This window comes from Solanum verrucosum, unplaced genomic scaffold (assembly GCF_900185275.1).
Source record: "Solanum verrucosum unplaced genomic scaffold, falcon-dt-bn FXZP01000278.1, whole genome shotgun sequence".
Classification (NCBI taxonomy): domain Eukaryota; kingdom Viridiplantae; phylum Streptophyta; class Magnoliopsida; order Solanales; family Solanaceae; genus Solanum; species Solanum verrucosum.
The window spans coordinates 215,648-236,489 of record NW_026020332.1 but is presented as its reverse complement, the minus strand read 5'-3'; the positions used below and the strand labels follow the sequence as shown (position 1 = coordinate 236,489).

General features: G+C 28.6%; 2 protein-coding genes across 2 annotated transcripts in view; both read right to left on the bottom strand.

Moving 5' to 3' along the window:
• Positions 1-20,842, bottom strand: part of LOC125836649 (probable WRKY transcription factor 65) — a 212,052-nt gene that overhangs the window by 137,980 nt on the left and 53,230 nt on the right. The gene's annotated exons all lie outside the window — the stretch shown is intronic.
• LOC125836662 (precursor of CEP14-like) lies at positions 11,289-11,965 on the bottom strand. Its single transcript, XM_049515866.1, has one exon. The coding sequence runs from the start codon at positions 11,890-11,892 to the stop codon at positions 11,605-11,607; it is 288 nt and encodes a 95-aa protein (XP_049371823.1). The 5' UTR covers positions 11,893-11,965; the 3' UTR covers positions 11,289-11,604.

Sequence of the window (20,842 nt, the reverse complement as noted above, 5' to 3'; positions counted from 1 at the left end):
AATGACATTTTTGGATTCTAAATTTGAATACTATTTAAGACTAAAAATAGTACGAAAAAAAAAAACTCTTGTAATTTGTTAAAATAGACCATTAAAGGATTTCTGTTTTTAATATATGGACTAGTATAATAAAACGGAGAGAGTAGTAGTTTAGAAGATAAACACAATAACAACTACTAGCACTTTTAAAATGAAGTTCATTCTTCACTATATTCTTTCTCATGATGACTCAATCAAATTAATTATAATTTACAAATTATTTTTCCTTCTTAATTTCTTTTGGAAGTCACTCAGAAATAGACAATTTGGCTATGTGAGCCCATTGTTAGTGGGAAAGAAATGAATTTGACTTTGTCAAAAAATTCTAAATGAACAAAATCATGTGCACAATTCCTCTAATTATGAGATTTTGATCTACATTTATGGAAGAGACATTAGTCAAACCCTTTTAACTACTTAAACCTACCAATTCATTTGCTGGGAGGTCTGCGAAATTTAGTACTCCCATCTCCGTTTTTTTTAAAAAGACATATTTTTCTTTTTTGTCGATTTTAAATGAACGATCTATTTTTGGTTTTGCAACACTTTAAATTTAACTTTTCATATGAAATATTTAAAGACACAAGATTAAAAAATATTTTGATACATTTGACATAATTTTAATTTAGAATCACAAGTTTTAAAAGTCTTATTTATTTTCTTAAACTTTATGTCAAAATCGATTAGATTATTATTTACTTGGACGGAGGGAGTACCACTAATTAAATTGGGGTTTTGTATGATGGGATATATACAAAGCATGTGATCAACTAGTTTTCTTCTTTTGTCCCTACAAAGACTTGCAGCAAATCGTTGAAAAGGTCAAAAGATTAACAATATTCATAATCTAAGAATATCATACAATTTAAGGAAAATCATTTCTTTAATTTGGGAAAAGATGAATTACCAAAAGATGGGGAGAAAAAGAAAACAGATGTTATAGCAAATGGTTAATTAAAAAGGATTTAACAGAAAAAACAGGGGAGAGCTTATAGAATGATTTTCATATGCATGAAATTATAATCAAATGATATACCACTTCGACCAAAGAGACATTCGGTGAAAATAGATTTTTCTATTGCTGCAAAAATATTCAGGGCAATTGAATTTATAGCACTGCATTTAGAGTTGCTAAGTCTTCGACGACATTTATATAGAAGGTTAGTTATTAATATTCAAATTTTTTATTATCACTAAATAATAGCCGCAAAATCCCCTATGTGTTATAATACATAGCACACTACCACAAATATGGATCATTTCAAATCTAACTTATCAATTATCATGAATATGAAACGACATTCATAATATATTAGTGCTTTCATACTTTTTCTATTTCTATACGAATTTGAGTACGCAACTTAATTTCGATTACTCCCTCAAGATTATAAGGTAATAACAGTGGGAATCCATCATAGAATAGTCCACCACGAGCATTGCCTTTTAACACGAAGCCATACAAAGAGCTTAATTCTTAAAACTAAAGCAAAATCCATTGCTAATATTATTTTTTTTAAAAAAAATTGCCACTTTAAATGCTTTAGGTAAAATGAAGAGGCTTAAATTTAGTGTCAATATTTATCGACCAAATTTCATTTCAATCGCAATTCCATAAATATACTATTAGACAGTGGCGGAGGGAGGATTTTCATCAAGGGAATTAAAAAAAAAAATTAATCACATAAATAATATTCATAGGTCGAATCGGATATAAACGGGTCGGATTAAACGGTCGAATCAAGAAGAAAAGGGTTTTTTAATATTTGACTTTATAATTAGGGATTAAACTAATAAATCCTAAATTCCCAATCAGCGTTTTAATTTTTTGGAACTAAACATCGTTTTCTAATTGCATTATTATTTTTTTAAAAAAATTAAAACACCTAAAATATAAGCTGATAAAAAAAATGCCTCTGCCCGGATTCGGACACGCGACCTGGCGTGCAGTAGAGCGAATTCCTGAACCACCAACGCCACTGAGCTACGCCTTTGGTGTATGTTCAGGGGGTTCAATAGTATATATATACACGTATATTAAAAATTTAATCTTAGTGTAATTTTTCGACAAAGGGGTTCGGATTCATTCAACGTAAATCTGCCCCTGCTATTAGACACTAATTAATTCTTTAATTGACTTATCATTATAATTCCGAACAAATATTAACTGTCCATCATTACTTAAATGACAAAATAAAGTTCCATCAATAAAATCCGTCAATTTGTAGTGCTTTACTGTTTATGATTTGTCTTTTTTTTTGTTGTATAATATATGGTTTTTATTTTTCTTTTCTAGGGGAAAGAGATGCCATTGAATTGGGGAGGTGGGACATAGATTGGTGAAAATATTACACTATTTGATGATATCACGTAAATCCTTTCAAAACCTTTTTATTAATGAAATAAATTAAACACGACTACATATAAATGCTTTCCCTCCACACACACAAAGACAAAAACAACCAAACGAAAATACACTCATCATCAAACATTTTCTCTCTAACACATTTTCATATATAGAGTTCATAAATTAATTGCATGGCCAACTTAGTTCATAGACCTTGTCTATCTTTCTCCATTTTTGTGATGATGGTAATATTAATGGCTGCATCTTCAACTACAAGTCACAGATTATTAATGCCAATCGAAACAACAACAAGGGGAGGAATGATGAGTACTACTAATACTAATAATCAACATGTTAGTTTGGCAAAACGCAGAGTGCCATCCTCTGGTCCAAGCAGAAGAGGTCATCGAAAAGTTTTTCCGATTACATGATTAGCACATTTGTAACATTTTATATGATATATTCTTGAACAACTTTTACACTAAGGTGATTTTGTCTTCTTTTTCTTTGAGTGGTGGGATTGGAAAGTTAATTAGGTATGGTGCTAGCTAGTAGATATGTGAAAGTGATGTAGTTCTAAAATTTATGATTAATTTTTCTGGTGAATATATATATATTACATTTGGTTATAAGGAAATATTGATCAGTGTTTTTCTCCTACCTTTATGTTTTCTGCTAAATGTTTTGGAAGTTGGTTTATCTTTTCACCATTGAATTTTGCTTTTTAAAATTGATGGAGCTAGTATTATATGACTATTGTTTCATCTTATATGTTCTTCTAGTGACAAATAATATGAAAAGCTTCTCAAAATAGCATAGTGATTAGTGGTTTGGTATTAAGAGGAAAATTTTACTATATTACTTGTAACTTTTTGACCAATGGTATATAAAACATGTTTGTGCAACTACTTTTTAATTTAAATAGAAAGAACTTGTGCAAAAGTTATTCTAGCATGGCCATATCAATCAGTCTCCTTTCATTTGGAGAAAATAATAATTTAGAACAATAATTTGATATTCATTTCCCATCTTAGTACTCTATTGTCGTTAAAAGTAGTTTAATTTTATTTAATCTTAGAGAAAAAACAAAAATCCCACTAAATGTCTTTTCGTGAGTTTTCGGTATTACTATTTGTGTCATATTTTGGTCCCCGTATATATAGAGAGTTAAAATTATGTGTAATTTGTTACAGAAATAAGAGGTCAAAATTAGAAATTAATTTATTCCAACTATATTCAAGTTGATTTAAATATATCTTAGGTAGAATGAGTCTCTCACCTCTCTCCCTTTGTATTTGTATGTTAGATGTATCAGGTATTCCATATACATGTATATATCGAGTGTGATTCACATGTATTTACGATACATTGATTTTCTCGCTCGCCTCTCTCCTCTCTCGATCATCTCCCCCCCCTCCCCCCAATAAATTTGTATTTCATAGTAGCAAAAAAAAATATCTTTAGGTATATCAATATTGAAATCTGGTATAAAATTATTAATAAATCAGATAATTTGTAATTGTTGTAAATTATAAAAAGAATTTGTAAATATGATAGAAATGTTCGTGCAATTAAGTATTTTTTTCCATTTTTAAAATACTCATTACCTTTTTTTTTCTATTTAAATTACAGAGCCCTATCCCGTGGGATAGGCCAATTGCAAAAAGATTGACCTTCGGTAGTAGACTACTCAGAGTTGAGTCATTTCAGTTAACAGTGTGGAAAAATGAAAGAAGAAAAAGACACTATATTTTGAAATTTTAAAATGTAAAAAATACGATTTTTTTCTTTAAAAAAGAAAAGCTTCGATACTGATATCCACCACATATTTATTTCTTTGTTTAAGAGTAGGGGAAGGAAAAATAGTGGAGAAGATTAAAAATCGAGAATCAAATCTTTATCAACACAATGAAATTTTGATAATCAACCAACTGAAGTATTACTAAAATTTCTCTATTTCTTTTTTTACTCCAATAACTATGTTTATGCAATTACAATTTTTTACCTATAGACACGATATAATTTTCTACGAGTTAGGTATATGTAGTCTCGTAAGTTACTTGTATATTTTACCCTCCTGTTAATTCCCCTTGTTTTGAGGGCGTCTTCCATCAATGAAAGAAGGAAAAGAAGAAGCAATAAATAAGATGGGGGGAAAATGCAGACATTTAAGCTAAGGTCACGAGATAATGCTGAAAATATATTACGTCAATCACTTATCATCATTTATTGATGTCTATATATTCTTTTATTTTTTAACATAGTACACTCTATATATATACAATTGGTATAAATAACCAATAATTAATAATTAAAAGATGAAGGAAGGAAAATCGTAACATGAGGTAAAAATGAACAGGCTTTAAAACCTTCTCAAGAAAGAATATTTTTTGAAAAAAATAAAAATAAAATTCTGAGGAAAGAAATACTCATTTATTTATCATGATTTACGTAATTGAAAATACGTAAAGATCCAATTAGTTCTTGGTCTTTCAATAAATGGGCTTTCATTATGGACTGATAATGGGCTTTTCCAACTTTTTAATAGGGGACTGATAAAATTCCCAATCCCAAAAAATAAGAAAATGAGGATTTACATGCACACTACAACAAATAAAGAATTTTACGATAATTTTTTAGCGGCAATAATAAATAGAGAGAAGTATCAAAAATACCCCTAAACTTGACGCAAATTATTAGTTTCATTCATGAACTATTGACAACCTTAAAAACACCCCTCTACTTGACTAACTAAACTTAAATATATACCCGATACACTCCCGATATACACATGACATAGCAAGTGGTCTCAAACTCTTGTAGGAGCATAGAGTTCTTAATAAAAATCGAGAGAGGTATTGAAAACACCCCTAAACTTGACAAGATTTTTGGGGTGTATTTCACTAATGTTGCAAGATCGGGGGTGTATTTAGCTTCAATTAGTCACGTAACAGAGTGCTTTTAAGGTTGTCGATAGTTTCGAGATGAAACTAATAATTTACACCAATTTTTTATTTTATTTTTTATATTTCTCTCTAATAAATATGGTTATTTATTATCAGTACTATATATCAATGTTAATAGAGACTTTAATAACATTAGATGTAATGGCATTAATTTAATTGCGGCTAAATGTTTTTACAGCAATATGTTGTTATCTCCTGTATTCAGATTAGCAAATCAGAAATAATAAAAGATGAAAAGAAAAACACAAAGAACTATCCGAGTCCACATAACTCACTGTGTGCCTTAAGAAATTTAATCCTCTCAAGTACCCGATGTTGCAGATTAATTCCTCCCAAGATAAAACGGATTAACCATTACAGAAGTAGCGGTACCTCAAACTTCGATAATTTCAACGAACTCAAAATGACAGTAACGAATCACACACACAGACACGATCGATCGATTTTGTTTTCTAAGAAATGTATGCAAAAGAAGTGAAGAATTCGATGCAGAAAAATGAGAGAAAGCCTCTCTATTTATAGCCAACAAAGGGTAAAGGTCACAACCCTTTGGAAAGAAGACAACCTTTTAGAAGGTCACAACACTTTGGAAAAGGCACAACCTTTCAAACGGTCACAACCCTTTAGAAAGGAAATAACCTTTCATAAAGGTCACAACCCTTCAGGAGAGTCACAACCCTTCATTTCCTGTTCACACCTTTAAAACCCAACATATATATCAGTAATGTTAAAAGAAAAATCTATTGTCACTGAATATCTCATTTGTGGGCCAAAACTAAAAAACTACAACAACAAATTAAGGGTATAGAAAGTTTGAAATGAAAGTCACGAGATAATAGTGAAAACGTACGTGTAACATACATCTATCTATCTATGTCTTGTTAATTAATTACTCTATATGTGTATCAACATTTATTGCAAGTTTGAATGCAGTATTGATATTTCCATGGAATGAGGGCATCATAGGTCACTCTCAATTTATTTTATTTGTTACTAATATTCCAGTCAAAGAAGATCAAAAGCTGTCTAATTTTGAATTTCTATCTTTGAAATGATCATAGTAACATTTACGTCCTCACAAGCTCCTAAATATGTAATTTTCTGTTCACACGTGCACTCCATATCTGTTATTTCCTAAAGATATCAATTCACTTGCAACAATCGATAAATTTTTATAGCAAGCTTGATGATATGATAATCTGATGAAAAAAAATAGAAGAGTAACATGTTATAATTAACCCGTATATTGATGTAAAATATTCGTGTAAATAACTTAAATCTGTCATTCTTATATTGTTCTATTACACCACACGAATGTTGTACATTTATTACTCTTCGGTACTCATTTCATATGCATTTTCCAGCAACAAGGAGGTATTTATACATATATAGTACTCATTTTTCTTGGATTAACAATCCAAAAACATGGTCCTTTTTAAAAAAAATATAAAACAACGTATCATACAATCTAATGTAATCTTACAAGTAAATTTAAATTGTCACAAATTCCACTAGATACATGACTGTTTATAATGTAACAAGAGTGTTTATTCTTGTAGTGAGGGCACTATCAATTGAATATACTCCCTTCATTTGATTGTAATATTTCAAAAATATTATTTTTATTTTTATTAATTTGTCGTTATTCAGATATCAAGAAAACTTTTTTTTTCTTCTTCTTATTTTAGCCTTAATACTAATTACTTATTCTCCGAGACTTAAAACTATACATTCAATATGAGTATTGTGGTAAAATATTTATATTTTCATGATTTTTTTAGAAGCGTGCAAAATGTAAAGTGGACAAGTAAAAGTGAACGGAATATGTAAAATATTTAAAAGGGGCTCGACAATATAGTTGTGACATGTCCCTTGAATTGCAATAAACTTGTGTAATGTGCCTTTCAGTTTGTACCTTTCGCGGCAATATGGCTTACATGTTTCTTTAGCATTTATAACTCATTTATATGTGCTGGATTTATTATTATTTTCTTAAGAAAAAAGAAGACGAAAAAGAAAACTAAATTATCTAAAAAGGAAATGTAAGGTTCAAACTTTGTGAAATAAGATTGGTTTAAAAGCTTCAATTATAGTTCCTATTTTTTTGGAATTCATGTTTTCCTGATTTTATTCATCGGTCACAATGTCATAAAAAAATGTTACTAAGATAAGGTTAGTTGAATTTGTTTTTAAAGAGCATTGAAAATATCAACCTTTAATCGCGTGAAACTGGAAAAGAGGTGTCAGATCGACGGACTGAACTAAATATGAGTCGAATTAAAAAGGGTTATGTTAATGTAACGATCCGTCTAAACATTATCCAGACTGAAATAGCCTAAGAAATTAGTCATAACTCACTAATCAACTTTGAATTAAAATTTAATATATTTTATTCAAACACCAAATAAAACTTTTTTTTTCTTTAATATAACTATTGACTATATAATATAAACAAGCAAACAAAATATATTTTAACAAGGCTGAACTTGGTGGATCAACAATGGTTAAGTTTATGAATAAAAAATTTGAACGATTTGGTCAGATCACATTTTAATTAGTTAAGTTATTAGATTGAAAATTTAAACAAGTTGGTCAGGATATATTTTTATGGGCTAATTTTGTCTCTCGTAGACCATAATTATGAAAAAAAATAAAAATTGCGTGTTACTTTCCATCTTCTATTTCTATAAACTAGTCAACGTGATTAGTTATTTCAACACTTATCTAAATAGACTAATGATCTTTCTTTCGGTTCCTTAACAGATTGAAAGTTGATAGAAATTAGTAGTACTAATTAATAATGTGACAGTCTAGTGTAAAATTCTCACCAACCCATGATTAAGTGACTAATCTGTTTGCTTATAAAACGTCACTTTTGTTTTAACTATCTATGCACTAATTAATTATGTTGACTCTTCAACCACTAACAACTCCATTTTGACCCAAATTGTACTTATAGCATATTGTTTCTAATTGGAAACTAAGGACTCGTTTGGTCATGTTGGAACTAATTGTTGTTATTATACATATATTCTTATGATAGATTTCCTCCTTAGTAATGTAATATAAAAATACTTTTTTTGATCTATTAGTGTTGGTATTTGCTTAAATCTTTACTTATTTGCAATATTAAAATGTCCCTAAAAGTGTTCGTTAATTAATCCTGAAATAATTTATTTTCAACCAGAGTCCCTCAATAAAAAATTGAAAAAACTTCTTTTACGCTTGACCAATAATTATAATTTGAGTGGCTAAAAAGGAATCATCCCTTAGTATGGATACTAAAGTGTAGTAATTGGTACTTTATGATAGTTGAAATATATAGAAAAAGAAGTCCCTCAAAAGTTATTGTTTACACTTTACACCTTTGGCAGCCCAAGTGCATGTGATACTTGTGTTCATCTCACTCATATGTCACAAATCCATCAATTTCGTCCCCATTGAATTTTTCTTTACATTTATTTGGTCCTACAATTTGACTAAAAGATAATAGGAACCCTAGGGAAATTCTTTAGCTTTTATTTTATTCTATAAATAAAAAGTTATAAAATACTGAACTTCGATAGCAACATATTTTCTAGTCATTACCTAAAGTAGAACAAATCTATTTTCAGAGAATTTCAGATTTTTAAAAAAAAATTGAGATAAGTTACCAGATGGTTATTCTACTTTCAATTTACGGTATCAAATCAACTACATTATTTTTATATTAAAAAGATTACTCAAATTTAATGAATTATTACAAAAAGCTGGTAAAAAATAAGGAAGTGAAACATTGAAGCTTCTCACGGTCAAATTAAATTTAAATACACATTTTCTTCTCTATTTTTTTTTCTTTTTTCTTTTTCGACGTTCTAAAATTAGTTAAAAGTTCTTATCATGCTTTCCAATGAGCTCAATTTAAGTAATGTGCACTAAAATATATTTAATGGAAGAGACCAAATAAAGCCAATGTTAAGATAAAATTAAGCTAGATTTTGAACCATTCTTTAGAGGGAAGAATATTAGATTACTGTTGGAATCAAATTTCCCAACTTTTAGGCAGCTCATTCATGGCCTTTCAAAAACTTGATTCCACATCTATCGCACTCTACCGTGAAATAAAATAAAAATAGAACCGCCCCCCTAACTTAAAAGAAACTTAAAACCTTAGAATAAATTTAAAAATAAAAAATCGGACTATTATATTTTGTTTTTGCTAGCTAGTCATTGTTCCTTTCCAATTTTACCTTGAAAAAACAAAATTCCTCTGCATTTTAAATTGAAATTGTTTTCTCAATAAGTATTCATTTGCTTTTCAAATTATGAATCTCCCAATATATGTTATTGTTTAAAAAATATTAAGGTGATATATGTACATATATAGTCAAAAGTTAGAAGATGAATTCGAATTCAGGACAAAGTTGGAGGTAAATTTTTCTTACATCTTCTTTTCTAAGAAAGAAATCAAAAGCTTGACCTGTTTGGCATCACCTCACTTACCTTCTGATATGGGCTTGTTTAATTCAGATTTGCGCATAATTTAAGAGTAATGACCGTGATAGAAAGTGGATTGATAGATTTCTAGGTTGACAAGCTTTGCAAAAAGAGATGCATATGACAACTTAGGCGTATTACACATCAGAATGGGGAAAAAAATGAAGAGTTTTATTGGGCATACCACAAATTCATATGATATGCATATTTTTGGCTTGATAATGACACACAAGAGACAAATCTATGAGCCCGATTTGCTCAAAACAGACAATACATATCATGAATTTGGATCGTAATAATAAAACACATCAATGAACAAGTGCTTCATATCAATTTTATTTTTTATTCTCGAGATTTAAACACGAAAATTCTAATTAAAAATGAAAACATCACTCATTCCACCACTAGTCTCTTTACATGTACAAAACTAGCCGAGTAAATAATTGTTACCATATTAATGTATTTTAAATGTCTTTTAACAAATAGTTTTACCGAATTTCTAGGTTATGATATTAAAATTATCACATTAGACAATTACCTGCCGGTACACGTAAGTCAAATTACATATTCAAATGATATGTGACACTTTCATTTTTTGAAAACAAAACAGTTTAAATTTGATCGGGAATTTATACATGAAATCATAATTTTTTGCAATGAAATTTATATATTTGTAAACTACGTAAAAAAAAAATACTATAATCAAAGATAGACTCTTTTGAATTTCGAAATTAAAAAAGGGCCACATAATATAGGATGAAGGAGTTTTTTTTTAATATTTATTTTTTCAAATATGCGAATAAGCAGCAAGAATAAAATGAAAAAGAAAATCCACCAAGAGAGGAGAAAAAATTGGCCGTCGAAACTTGAAACAACATTCTTGAAGCATCTGCTAGCTATCTAGTTCTTAATTGTTATGTAATGTCATGCTCCTATGGCCCTTCAAAATGCAAAATATTTATAAAAAAGCTTAGATTATAACCAAAATACTTTATAAAAAAGCAAATTAGCAAAAAGGGAAGAAAAAAAGAACAAGAAGTCTCCTAACGCGTTTTTATTTCCCTTTTTTTTTTTTTTTTTGCTTTTTCGTTGTGGAAGAATATTCACATAAATTTTCTGAAAATCCCTTGGATTAATTTCATAAAAGACCAAAAGAGTAATGCAAATTAAAGTTAAAAAGCACTGTAGTAGTCAAATTTTCCACACCAAAGCCACGTATACTTTGATTGGTTCATCAACCACACATGTACAATCACCCAATTAAAGCCTTTTTAATGAGTTAATGACCATTATTAATTTTGTTTTCAATTTTCCATTTTCTTGAAAACATTGTCACTGCCAGCTAACCTAATAAGGCTATTGATACAGAAAAAAAATAAAATTGTTCAATTTATGCTATACTCTTAACAAAAATACTAATAATTGGAATTTAATATAAGGAAGAAAAAAAAAATACAGACTCATGATTCAATGTTTTTTTTTTTTATATTTCAATTAGAAACAAAAGAACCAATAATCATCAAATCAAATGATCCTAACAAAAACAAAATTAAAAGTATAAGTTGTGTACAACTTCATAAATAAATTTTAAAAAATCCTATATCATCACTCTCCAGCTGTACAAATTTTCCCAATTATATTGTGTTTACAAATCCTGACCTAATGTAATTCCCTCAAAGAAAATGAATCTAAAACTGTAATATCAAAAAAAATAAGTTTACATGTGTAGAACATGAGTTGGAAAGAGTCAAGGCTCTGACCGCGTGCCTGATATTAAAATTAATGGCCAACTCCAGGGCTAGGAACTGACCGGAGAATCCGATCGATAGCTGCAAGATGACGGGCGATAAGCTTTTCATCTGTGGTATAAGAGTGACCTTTTTTGCTTGGTGTTGAAGCTGGTACTATGCCTTTAGGCAGAGCATTTAGATACAGAGACCTTAAATTTGCTACTTTTTTCACTTCATCCGAGTTTAATAACTTTCTTGCTTCCATTGATGATGAAAATGAAGCTAAAAACAATACAAACATCAACAAAATAGATGTAGAAATTCTTGAAAGAGCCATTTTATATGAGTTCTTTTGAATACTCTGTTTTTGATGGTGTGAAAAGTTGTGATTTTTTTTCTTTTTGTGTTTTGAGAGGATTGAGAAAGGGGTAGGTTGAAGTATATATATATATATATATGGAGTTTATGAGGAAGTATATATTTATTGAAAAAAGAACGCGTGACGGTTTGGGAGAAGAGAGGAAGAGGGAGTGCGTGGAGATCAAGTTAGTTGGGCCAAGTCAAATGAACATTGTTTTTTTCTTTCCGAAATTGATGCAATTTCTTCGTTCTTTGGGTATACAATTTTCTTTTGGTATCAGGGGTGGAATGTAGAGTCCACCCTTCTTCCAATCAAGGAGGGAAGGTGGACATTCCGCCCCTGACTTTTTAGTTTTTAAGAAAATTGTATTTTTGAAAATTTTAGTATTGATAAAAGGACTTGAACAAGTAAAAACGTAAATTCTTTCTAATGTTGTCTAATTAGAATATGGAGTGAAGAAAGTTAGCTAGTGAAATGTTGATTGAATGATTAGGATCGTTTTGTTATTAATGAAAATTTGTGACTTGTGTGTTCGAGGTTTAAAAATTAAGAATCTTTTAATATGACGTGTTTTCCTTTTATCGAGCTTATCAAATGTAAATTTGAATTAATTGAAGTAATAATAAGTTCAAAATATTAAAGGAGTAAAGAAAAGTTTTTTTTTTACTATATAAGAAAATGTAAATCAAAGTCATGACTTAAAAGAATGTTAATTTTCTTATATCTTGATATTTCTCATTGGAGAAGAATTTCATTGTTGCATTTATTTTTTCCTTTTTGTCTCTGTTGGTCTTTTTATTTTCTCCAATTATTTGTCGTGATTTTTAAAATTAGTATTATTAAATTATTTGTTATATTAGAAGTTTAAAATTTTATTAAAAACATTTTACCCTTGATAGTAATTATTCTCGAAAACACAAACACGTTGAAATGACACATAAATAAAGTAAATCTTCAATAAAGAGATATTAATTAGAGACTATATCTTAAAACATAAATAAAGGTAAACAGTTAAAAACTCTTCCTAATTAATATTTTTTTTAAAAAGTATAAAAGAGAAACACAACAAATAATTTAAAATGAGCTGCGTTAAAGAGAATCCAAGTACCGTAAGATCTCTAAACCAGTCATTCAACAATAATTCCTCAACGAGTAATTAGATCAAGGTTTAAAACGGGTACTAGAGAAAATAAGAAATAAGCCGTCTTTTGTTTCGGTTTCGAAAAATAAGCGTATTTCTGATTATTTATCTATTTTCATTAAAAGTTGTTGTGACTTGATTCATAGAATATATAAAGATTTTAGCATCAGAATTTGGACTTTAATTTGTTCCGACTTTTATTCATTCGTTCAAAGAGCAACGTGTTCATATAAATAGAAATTAAGTTTAATCTGAAAATTAAATCGTAAAAAGGGTAAAGTGTTTTAGTAAAATGGGAATATGGAAGAGCCACGTGGAAAAGTAATTAGGTGAAGAGTGAGCTCAGCCACCGGCTAATTTTCAATATTAATATACACAATCTAATCAATTATAAGTATAATGTTAAATTTGTTATAGATAATTATCTTATTATAGGTTAACTTAATCTTAACAAACTTTCGGTACTCAAAAGTTACACACTTTCCATTTTCCTTTTTTAAAAAAATAAATAAATAAATAAATTTTGGGGAAGGAAATTGGGAAAGGAATTACAAGGCAGAATTATTTTTTACTAACAAGATAAAAGTTCAACTAACTAATTATTGAACTACGAAGATTCCATTTTCAACATAGTTTCTTAATGACATTGGTCGATAAAAAATATTATTTTGATACTTTATCTGTTTCAATTTATTTTAAACATGTCAATTTTTTTTATTCTATTATAAAAAGAGTATATGTCTCTCTCTTTTTTTCTATAACATTTTAGTTTTAATTTTTCGCATAATATATTTAAGATTATAAAATTAAATAACATTTTACAATATATTACATATTTTTTATTTGAAATAAAAATATTTAAAATCTTTTTTACTTCTTAAAATTCATGCCAATTAAAGTCATACAAACAAAATGAAAGTAGTCTACTATTTAACCAAAAAACAAGAAAACTAAAATTGGTCAAAATTCAACCACCGGCTATTACACTGCTACCGCCCTTTTATTTGTCCCATCTTTAATCCCCTTTCCCTTTGAGAAAAAAAATTATATTCTCCTCATGTTGATTTGCTTGTCATATATTTTTTTTATCACGTTCAAAAAAATCTTTTTTTTTCTAGCAATTTTTTCATTCTAATTTTACCTATCATAGATTTTAATTTATAAAATTAAAATATATATGTAACATATTTTAGTTTAATAATACGAGACAAACAAATTAAATGGAAAATAATACAATTATTTCTCTATTTTTAGATATAATTTTGCAATAAGAAAACCAAAACCAGTGTCTCATTATTCCGACTTTAAACGAAAGTACTAATGTAATCAAGTAGGCATTTTCCTGCACTAAAAATCCACAATCTCACTTTAATTTTAAAATTGTGACCACTGACTAGGGAAATTAATTGTGTCGGTCTGAAAATCCTATTATTTACTGATTGGCTTGGATTTTCTCCTTAAAAACAATACACGCTTTTTGTTCATTATTTTAGAAATATGTTTTCATTTTATTTGTTATTTTTAACATACTAAGAAAGAATAATTTTTTTTTTATGTTTTACTTTTAGTATTAATTACTTCTTCTCCAAATCATTTTTCAAGGTCTAATACTACTAAACATTAATTAGTAGGAATAATATGATAAAATAACCCTGTCAATTTTTTTTAATGAATTATGTGAAGTCCAACTATAACAAATAAAAGCGAACGGAGAAAGTAATAAAGGAATCTCACTCTAGGCTCCAGGTTGGTGTAATTCTATTATTATATTCATAAGATTACAACGTACCAAGTTGGGATCTTGTGCTATGTTTTTAATTATTACTATCAGATTAATACCTCTAAAATAGATGAGTTTTAATTTGCTGCTTTAAAAGAGCAACATTAATGCATCAAAATATACATGAAATTGTAGGGTAGGGTCTAGATATTACCTAACACCAAATAGTAGTGATCTTCAACATATTGATCGTTATGGCCCATAATCACCACGAAAAAGAAAGATTTATTTAATTGGCTTTTGCAAAGTGCATTGAAAAAAACATTTAATAAGAGATGAAACTTTTATTTTTGTTGAACCCCACGCAAGAAAATAAAATGGTATCACATTAAAGTTCAAAAAACAAATTAAGTATATGCCACGTACTTATATTAATGACCCAAGTTATAAAAGTAATTATATTCTAAAAGTAGAAAAGTATAGAGTCATATTTCTTATAGAAAATAAATAAATTTATGTCACCAAACATTGTTACCTATTTCCCATGATTTATGAATTAGGTATGATTAGATAAATTGATTAGGGCATGGAACAACAGAAATCAAGTTACGTGACAAATATTATAGTTTCTCTTAATAGGAAAATGATACTCCGCCCATCTCATATTACTTATCCACATTATTAACAGTATTTGCTTAAGTCACTTGTCTATTTCCAAAATCGAATTAAAATAGAATTAATTAATTTTGAAAGTGTAGACGGTATTGATCACATGCATAAATATTACTACAAAGTTTCAAAAATATATTAATTGTTAATCTGTTTTCATTTAGCTACAAAATAGATACTAGCACATACTACAGCCCAGCTACGATATTTCATGCTCCAAACTTAATTATCAGACATTTACATAGTCAAATAGTGATTCTAGTGATTATATTTGAATTTTGGTACCAAGGAATGTTGTCCAATATTTTCACGTTTTGTTGGCAAAAATATTTTTTTAAAAACCAAGAAAATTATTTTGCTCAACAAAAATTAAAAAAACACGTCCTATAAATGATATTTCATACTAATTACCCTGCACAATTAATATGAATTCTTTTGAATCACTTTTATTTTTGTTGAAAAAAATATGAAAAATATTTTCTTTCATACCAGTAATGTCCTATATTAGCAATTTTACCTAAAAGTTACCGTCAACACTCACAGTAATGTCCCAAATTTTTATATTATAGTTGCTTGATACGTACATTATTATTGTCAAAATTTCAACGATCACATGGGTATTGTCCGGTATGAATATAATGTCAACAACATGCTCCAAATCCTCTTTAGTCAAAGTCTCATCACTTTAATTTCTATCTTGTTTTTTTGTTTGATCTTCATATTGACTTTTAAGGCTTATACTGAAATTTCTACGAAGATTAAGGGGCTCGTGACACTTTTTCCAATTTCCCTTATTCGAAGATCTTGCCTTTGCCTAATTTGCTTGGAAGTATATATACTCAAATTCAAACATATGCTCATTAATTTCTACTCACCAGACAATTTCACAACCATCATAAGAAAAAGTATGACACGTTTCTTCTAAGTTTATTCTTGAAAAATTGGATTTTATAACTAATGTAAAAGTTAATTGAGCCCTCAAAACGAAAATTCATTCAATAATAATTTTTAACGTGAATCAAAATTAATCATATCAGTGGACACTAATCGATCGGTTAAACAAAATAATTGTTAATGATTCGGCTACAAATATTTAAATGAACAGAAAGAATGTGAATAGTCAAACGTTAGTTGTGATTAAGTAAACGTATTGACCATGAAAAGAACTAATTGAATTAGGTAATATAGTCCAAATCAAAGTGGTTAAGTACATAAGTTTTCACTAGCTTGAAAACTAAGCTTTGAAAATACTCACTCGTTCATTTTTACTTGACACATTTTGCTTCATGAGAGTCAATTCAATTAAGCTGTATAGATAAATTGATGAACATTAATCAAAATTTCAAGTTTGAAATTAATTAGATGTTCGAAAATTATATAAAATCTGGATCAAATTCCATACAGTTTGATTCTTGAAAAGTAAATCGTGACAAGTAAAAGTGAACGGAGGAAATACAAAGTTGGTAGAATTTCAACAAATGATTTTTATTCAACTTTCAAGTAACGAAAAATTTAATTCTTGTCCACACCACACGTGTAACCTTATGTGTATGTACAAGATTTATTGTCCTGCCGACGATAGCCGAAACAATTCGTCAAAGAATAAACATTTTAACATTTTTCATGTTGTCCTATGCAAAGTACGTTTAGTCAATTTTGAAATTATCGTGTGTCATTTAACTGGGATTTTGATGCTGACTAAAATGCTTAAATTCTATTTTGCCAACTTTAAGTGAGATTAACGAATATAGAAAAAAATAAAATCAAACGTTATAGTTCATCCACTCCACGCGTGCAGTTAATTAACTTATTATAAACTTTTCGTACCATATCATTATAATTATATATTAAGTTAATTAAACAAGATTAGTCCCGCCAGGACACCACAAAACTAAAAGGATTTATTTACCAAAAAACTTGGGCTTTGTTTTGTTGCTATAGTCGCCATGCCATTAGCATCTAATTAACTGGTTACAATTTGCATATTAAAAAAATGCAAGTGTAATCACTGTTATTGACATGAAATTAATATTAATATTAAAAATTATTGTAACTTTCTTTGTGTTTTTAATTACTATACTACTTATTCAGATCCTTTTATTTGTTGAACTAATAAGTCATAATTAGTTTTCTTTCTGAAATGAAATTATACCTCAGGCATTAAAATTTGTGGGATAAGTTGTGTTGGATATCCCTGGTTCATGCCTATATAAAATGTAGTATATTCCCTTGAAGATCAAGGCACCTCGAATATCTCATAAACTCTTGGAATATTCATAAATCATAAAGAGATCAACCCAAATCATCCTTAGTTTGAAAAAATACGCCATTAACGCCCTCGAATCATGAAGAAATCATAGGAGGAACAAAATTACACCGATATTATTTTATCATTAATATTCCTCGTTTCTTCATATTTTATTTATTATTGATTTCCTCATATTTAAAATTTATCGCAAACATTTACCAATTATTAATACTTTCTCTAAGAAGGCATATGCTCATCAATAATTCATTAAAGGAAGATATATACGTATCGCATAGTCAAATTAACTTTATGATTAACCCCATCAAATGAATTCTTAATAAATGCGTCAGAATAATACTATTATTGGGGGAACATAGACAACAAAATATAGTGTAGTACGTACTAGCTAGAGAACTATTCAAAGCTTAATTAGATTTAGGACAAATTTCTCCCTTAAATTTAACTTCCCCTCTTAAGCCGGCAGGCATATAAATCAACAACTGGCTTTCCATTTTATTGAGAAATTGGGCCATTTACTTTATTTGCTTTTGAGGTTCCAAAAAATAATAATTACTCTTGTAATTTACAGCATCCTTCCAAATATAAGAAATCATTGAGCATAACATAGGTTAATTAGTACACAGTACATGGTACACTTGTTTTTGAGCTGGATTATGGCATACATAACCTAAAAGACAAATATATGAGGCCGGTTATTAGGTCAAAATGCACGATACGTGACATGGGTTTGAATCGTGACAAATATGATATCAGAGTTGAACACTCCCTTAGTACGATAGTAGGGGAAAACTTCAACGAGAACGTGGAGCCCCTAAGAGAAGGGTGGGGGTCAATGATGGCGGATCATAGAGTAGGATTGACATAATTCTAGGTTGATAAACTTTTGAAAAAGAGCTCACATGATATCTTTGACGAATCTCATATCAAAATGGAAGAGGAAAGTGAATTAGAGTTACATAAGTTCACATTGTACACACATTTTTAGCTCGATGATGATGGTGTAACCCAAGGCGGACAATATATATGTGAAATCTGATATGCCAAAGCAAACAATACATGTCATAAGCTTGCATTGTGACAATATATGTATTTACTTACTCATCTTGATTATTGATTTTCATATATATTACTCTGAGATTCATTCTAATCCTATTTTTTAATTGAGCACATGAGATGTTTGGAGTCATGCTTGAATTAATCTTCTTGTAATATTATTAATTATAATCAAAACAGAAGTACATTTTCTGTTGGGAAGTAGATAGGATATGCTTAAATAATAATAATCAATAGAAAAAAATATTAAGCACGCGTCTTTTTTTAAACATTAAATGGTCAATTAGGTTCAATTTCCTTGATCTTGTGCTAAAAAATATTCTAAGCACCTACCATTAATTATATATCATACATAGATTGCACGCGATTAGATTAAGTAAATCTACCTAGCTAAACTTGAGTTTTGATTACAAATTTGAATTTTTCAAACTGAAAATTGAAATAAACAAATCACATTTATTGTTATTATTTTTTGCAAGCAATCATCTAGTAGTTACACTCACGTAATAAGTTTTATAAGGAAAAGTAAGGGAAAAAAATAATATTTGCCATGCTAACTGTATGGTCCCTAGTGATTAAGCTATTTATTTTATACTACATTCTTAGCATTTTGAATGGTATTCTTGATTATTTAAAATTATAAATTAAAGTCAACGATAATCCTTGATCTAAATCTTTTGCAAAGTTTTAAATAATAATTATATCCATAATAAAAGACAAACTCTCTAAAATAGTGACAGTGGCTGCCACTTTAAGTGACAGCCCATATGCGTTGTTTAGTTATTTTAATTTATTTATTTAATTAACTGTCATATTCTCAAGAGTACTGTTTCGACTGTATAATAATGTTTTAATTAATTAATTTTCATTATTCTTTTATTAGTTTACCTATTTATTTTTGTCTTTTCGAGCTAGATGGAAGACAAAATCAACACGGGATGGTTTAGTCGTGTTTAGAAATTAGAATTGCCTAAGTGTACAAGCAAAACATGTTCATGTTCAGTACGTCACACAAAGATGCGAAGTCAGAATTTTCATCAAGGATGTTCAAATTTAATATATATGTATGAAAAATGTAATTTGACTTGTATACTTCATACAATTTATAATTTTTCAAACGAAGAATATCTGACTGGCCACTCTAAGCTATATATGGTTACGCCACTACGTCAAGCTACATAAATCATTTTATTGTTTTAATTATTTTTCGAGTATACATATAGTCGAAGAATGTGGATTTGAGTTAATTTAGCACAAATCCTCAAATTTTTGAGGGCTCATTCAATGCTTACACGAACTAAAGTAGTTATAATTAATAGCATATGCAATTAAAGAGAGTTGAAAACAGAAAATTACAATAACTTTATTAACCAAGTTACCTTACACTATAGTCTATTATTTAGAAATTATAGTACATAATTATGTTTATATATAATTAAGTCAACTCCCTGTTTTTCTTCTTAATTTTGGAGCAGTAGTGTTCATCTGAATAATGTACCTAACGTTACGTACATATAACATGCTTCAAATCAACCCACAAAATTATTCTACATTAACCTACCTTCATTACTCCATAATTTGTGCCCCAATTGTCCAATAAGGACCGACCGTGCCACAACAAACATAAAATTAACAAAGAATTATATGGCCCTAGTAAAATTAAATAAATAAATAAATAGGAGCATAAAACAACACAGGTGGCCTGGTGACGGTCGACCACTATTGACTTGTAATGAATGAAAATAATTGGAACATCCCCGTTAATACATAGCATTAGATTAAAGATTTTCCAACACGGAGAAGATCAATGAATCTTATTATTGAACTTTAAGAATATAAATAATAAAATTAATCCGTAAAAATATGACATACTTATTTATTAGCTTATTGTTTGATCCAACTTATTTCAGCTTAAATAACTTTTGAATGAGTTGATGATAGATTCATTGTTAACTCAATTCATTTCGACACACTTAAATTCAGCTCAACTCGTTCATTTGACATGACTATCATATGGGAATGAAAAGTCTCTTAGATAACACTTTCTCCTTTTATCGACCCTACATGATATAGA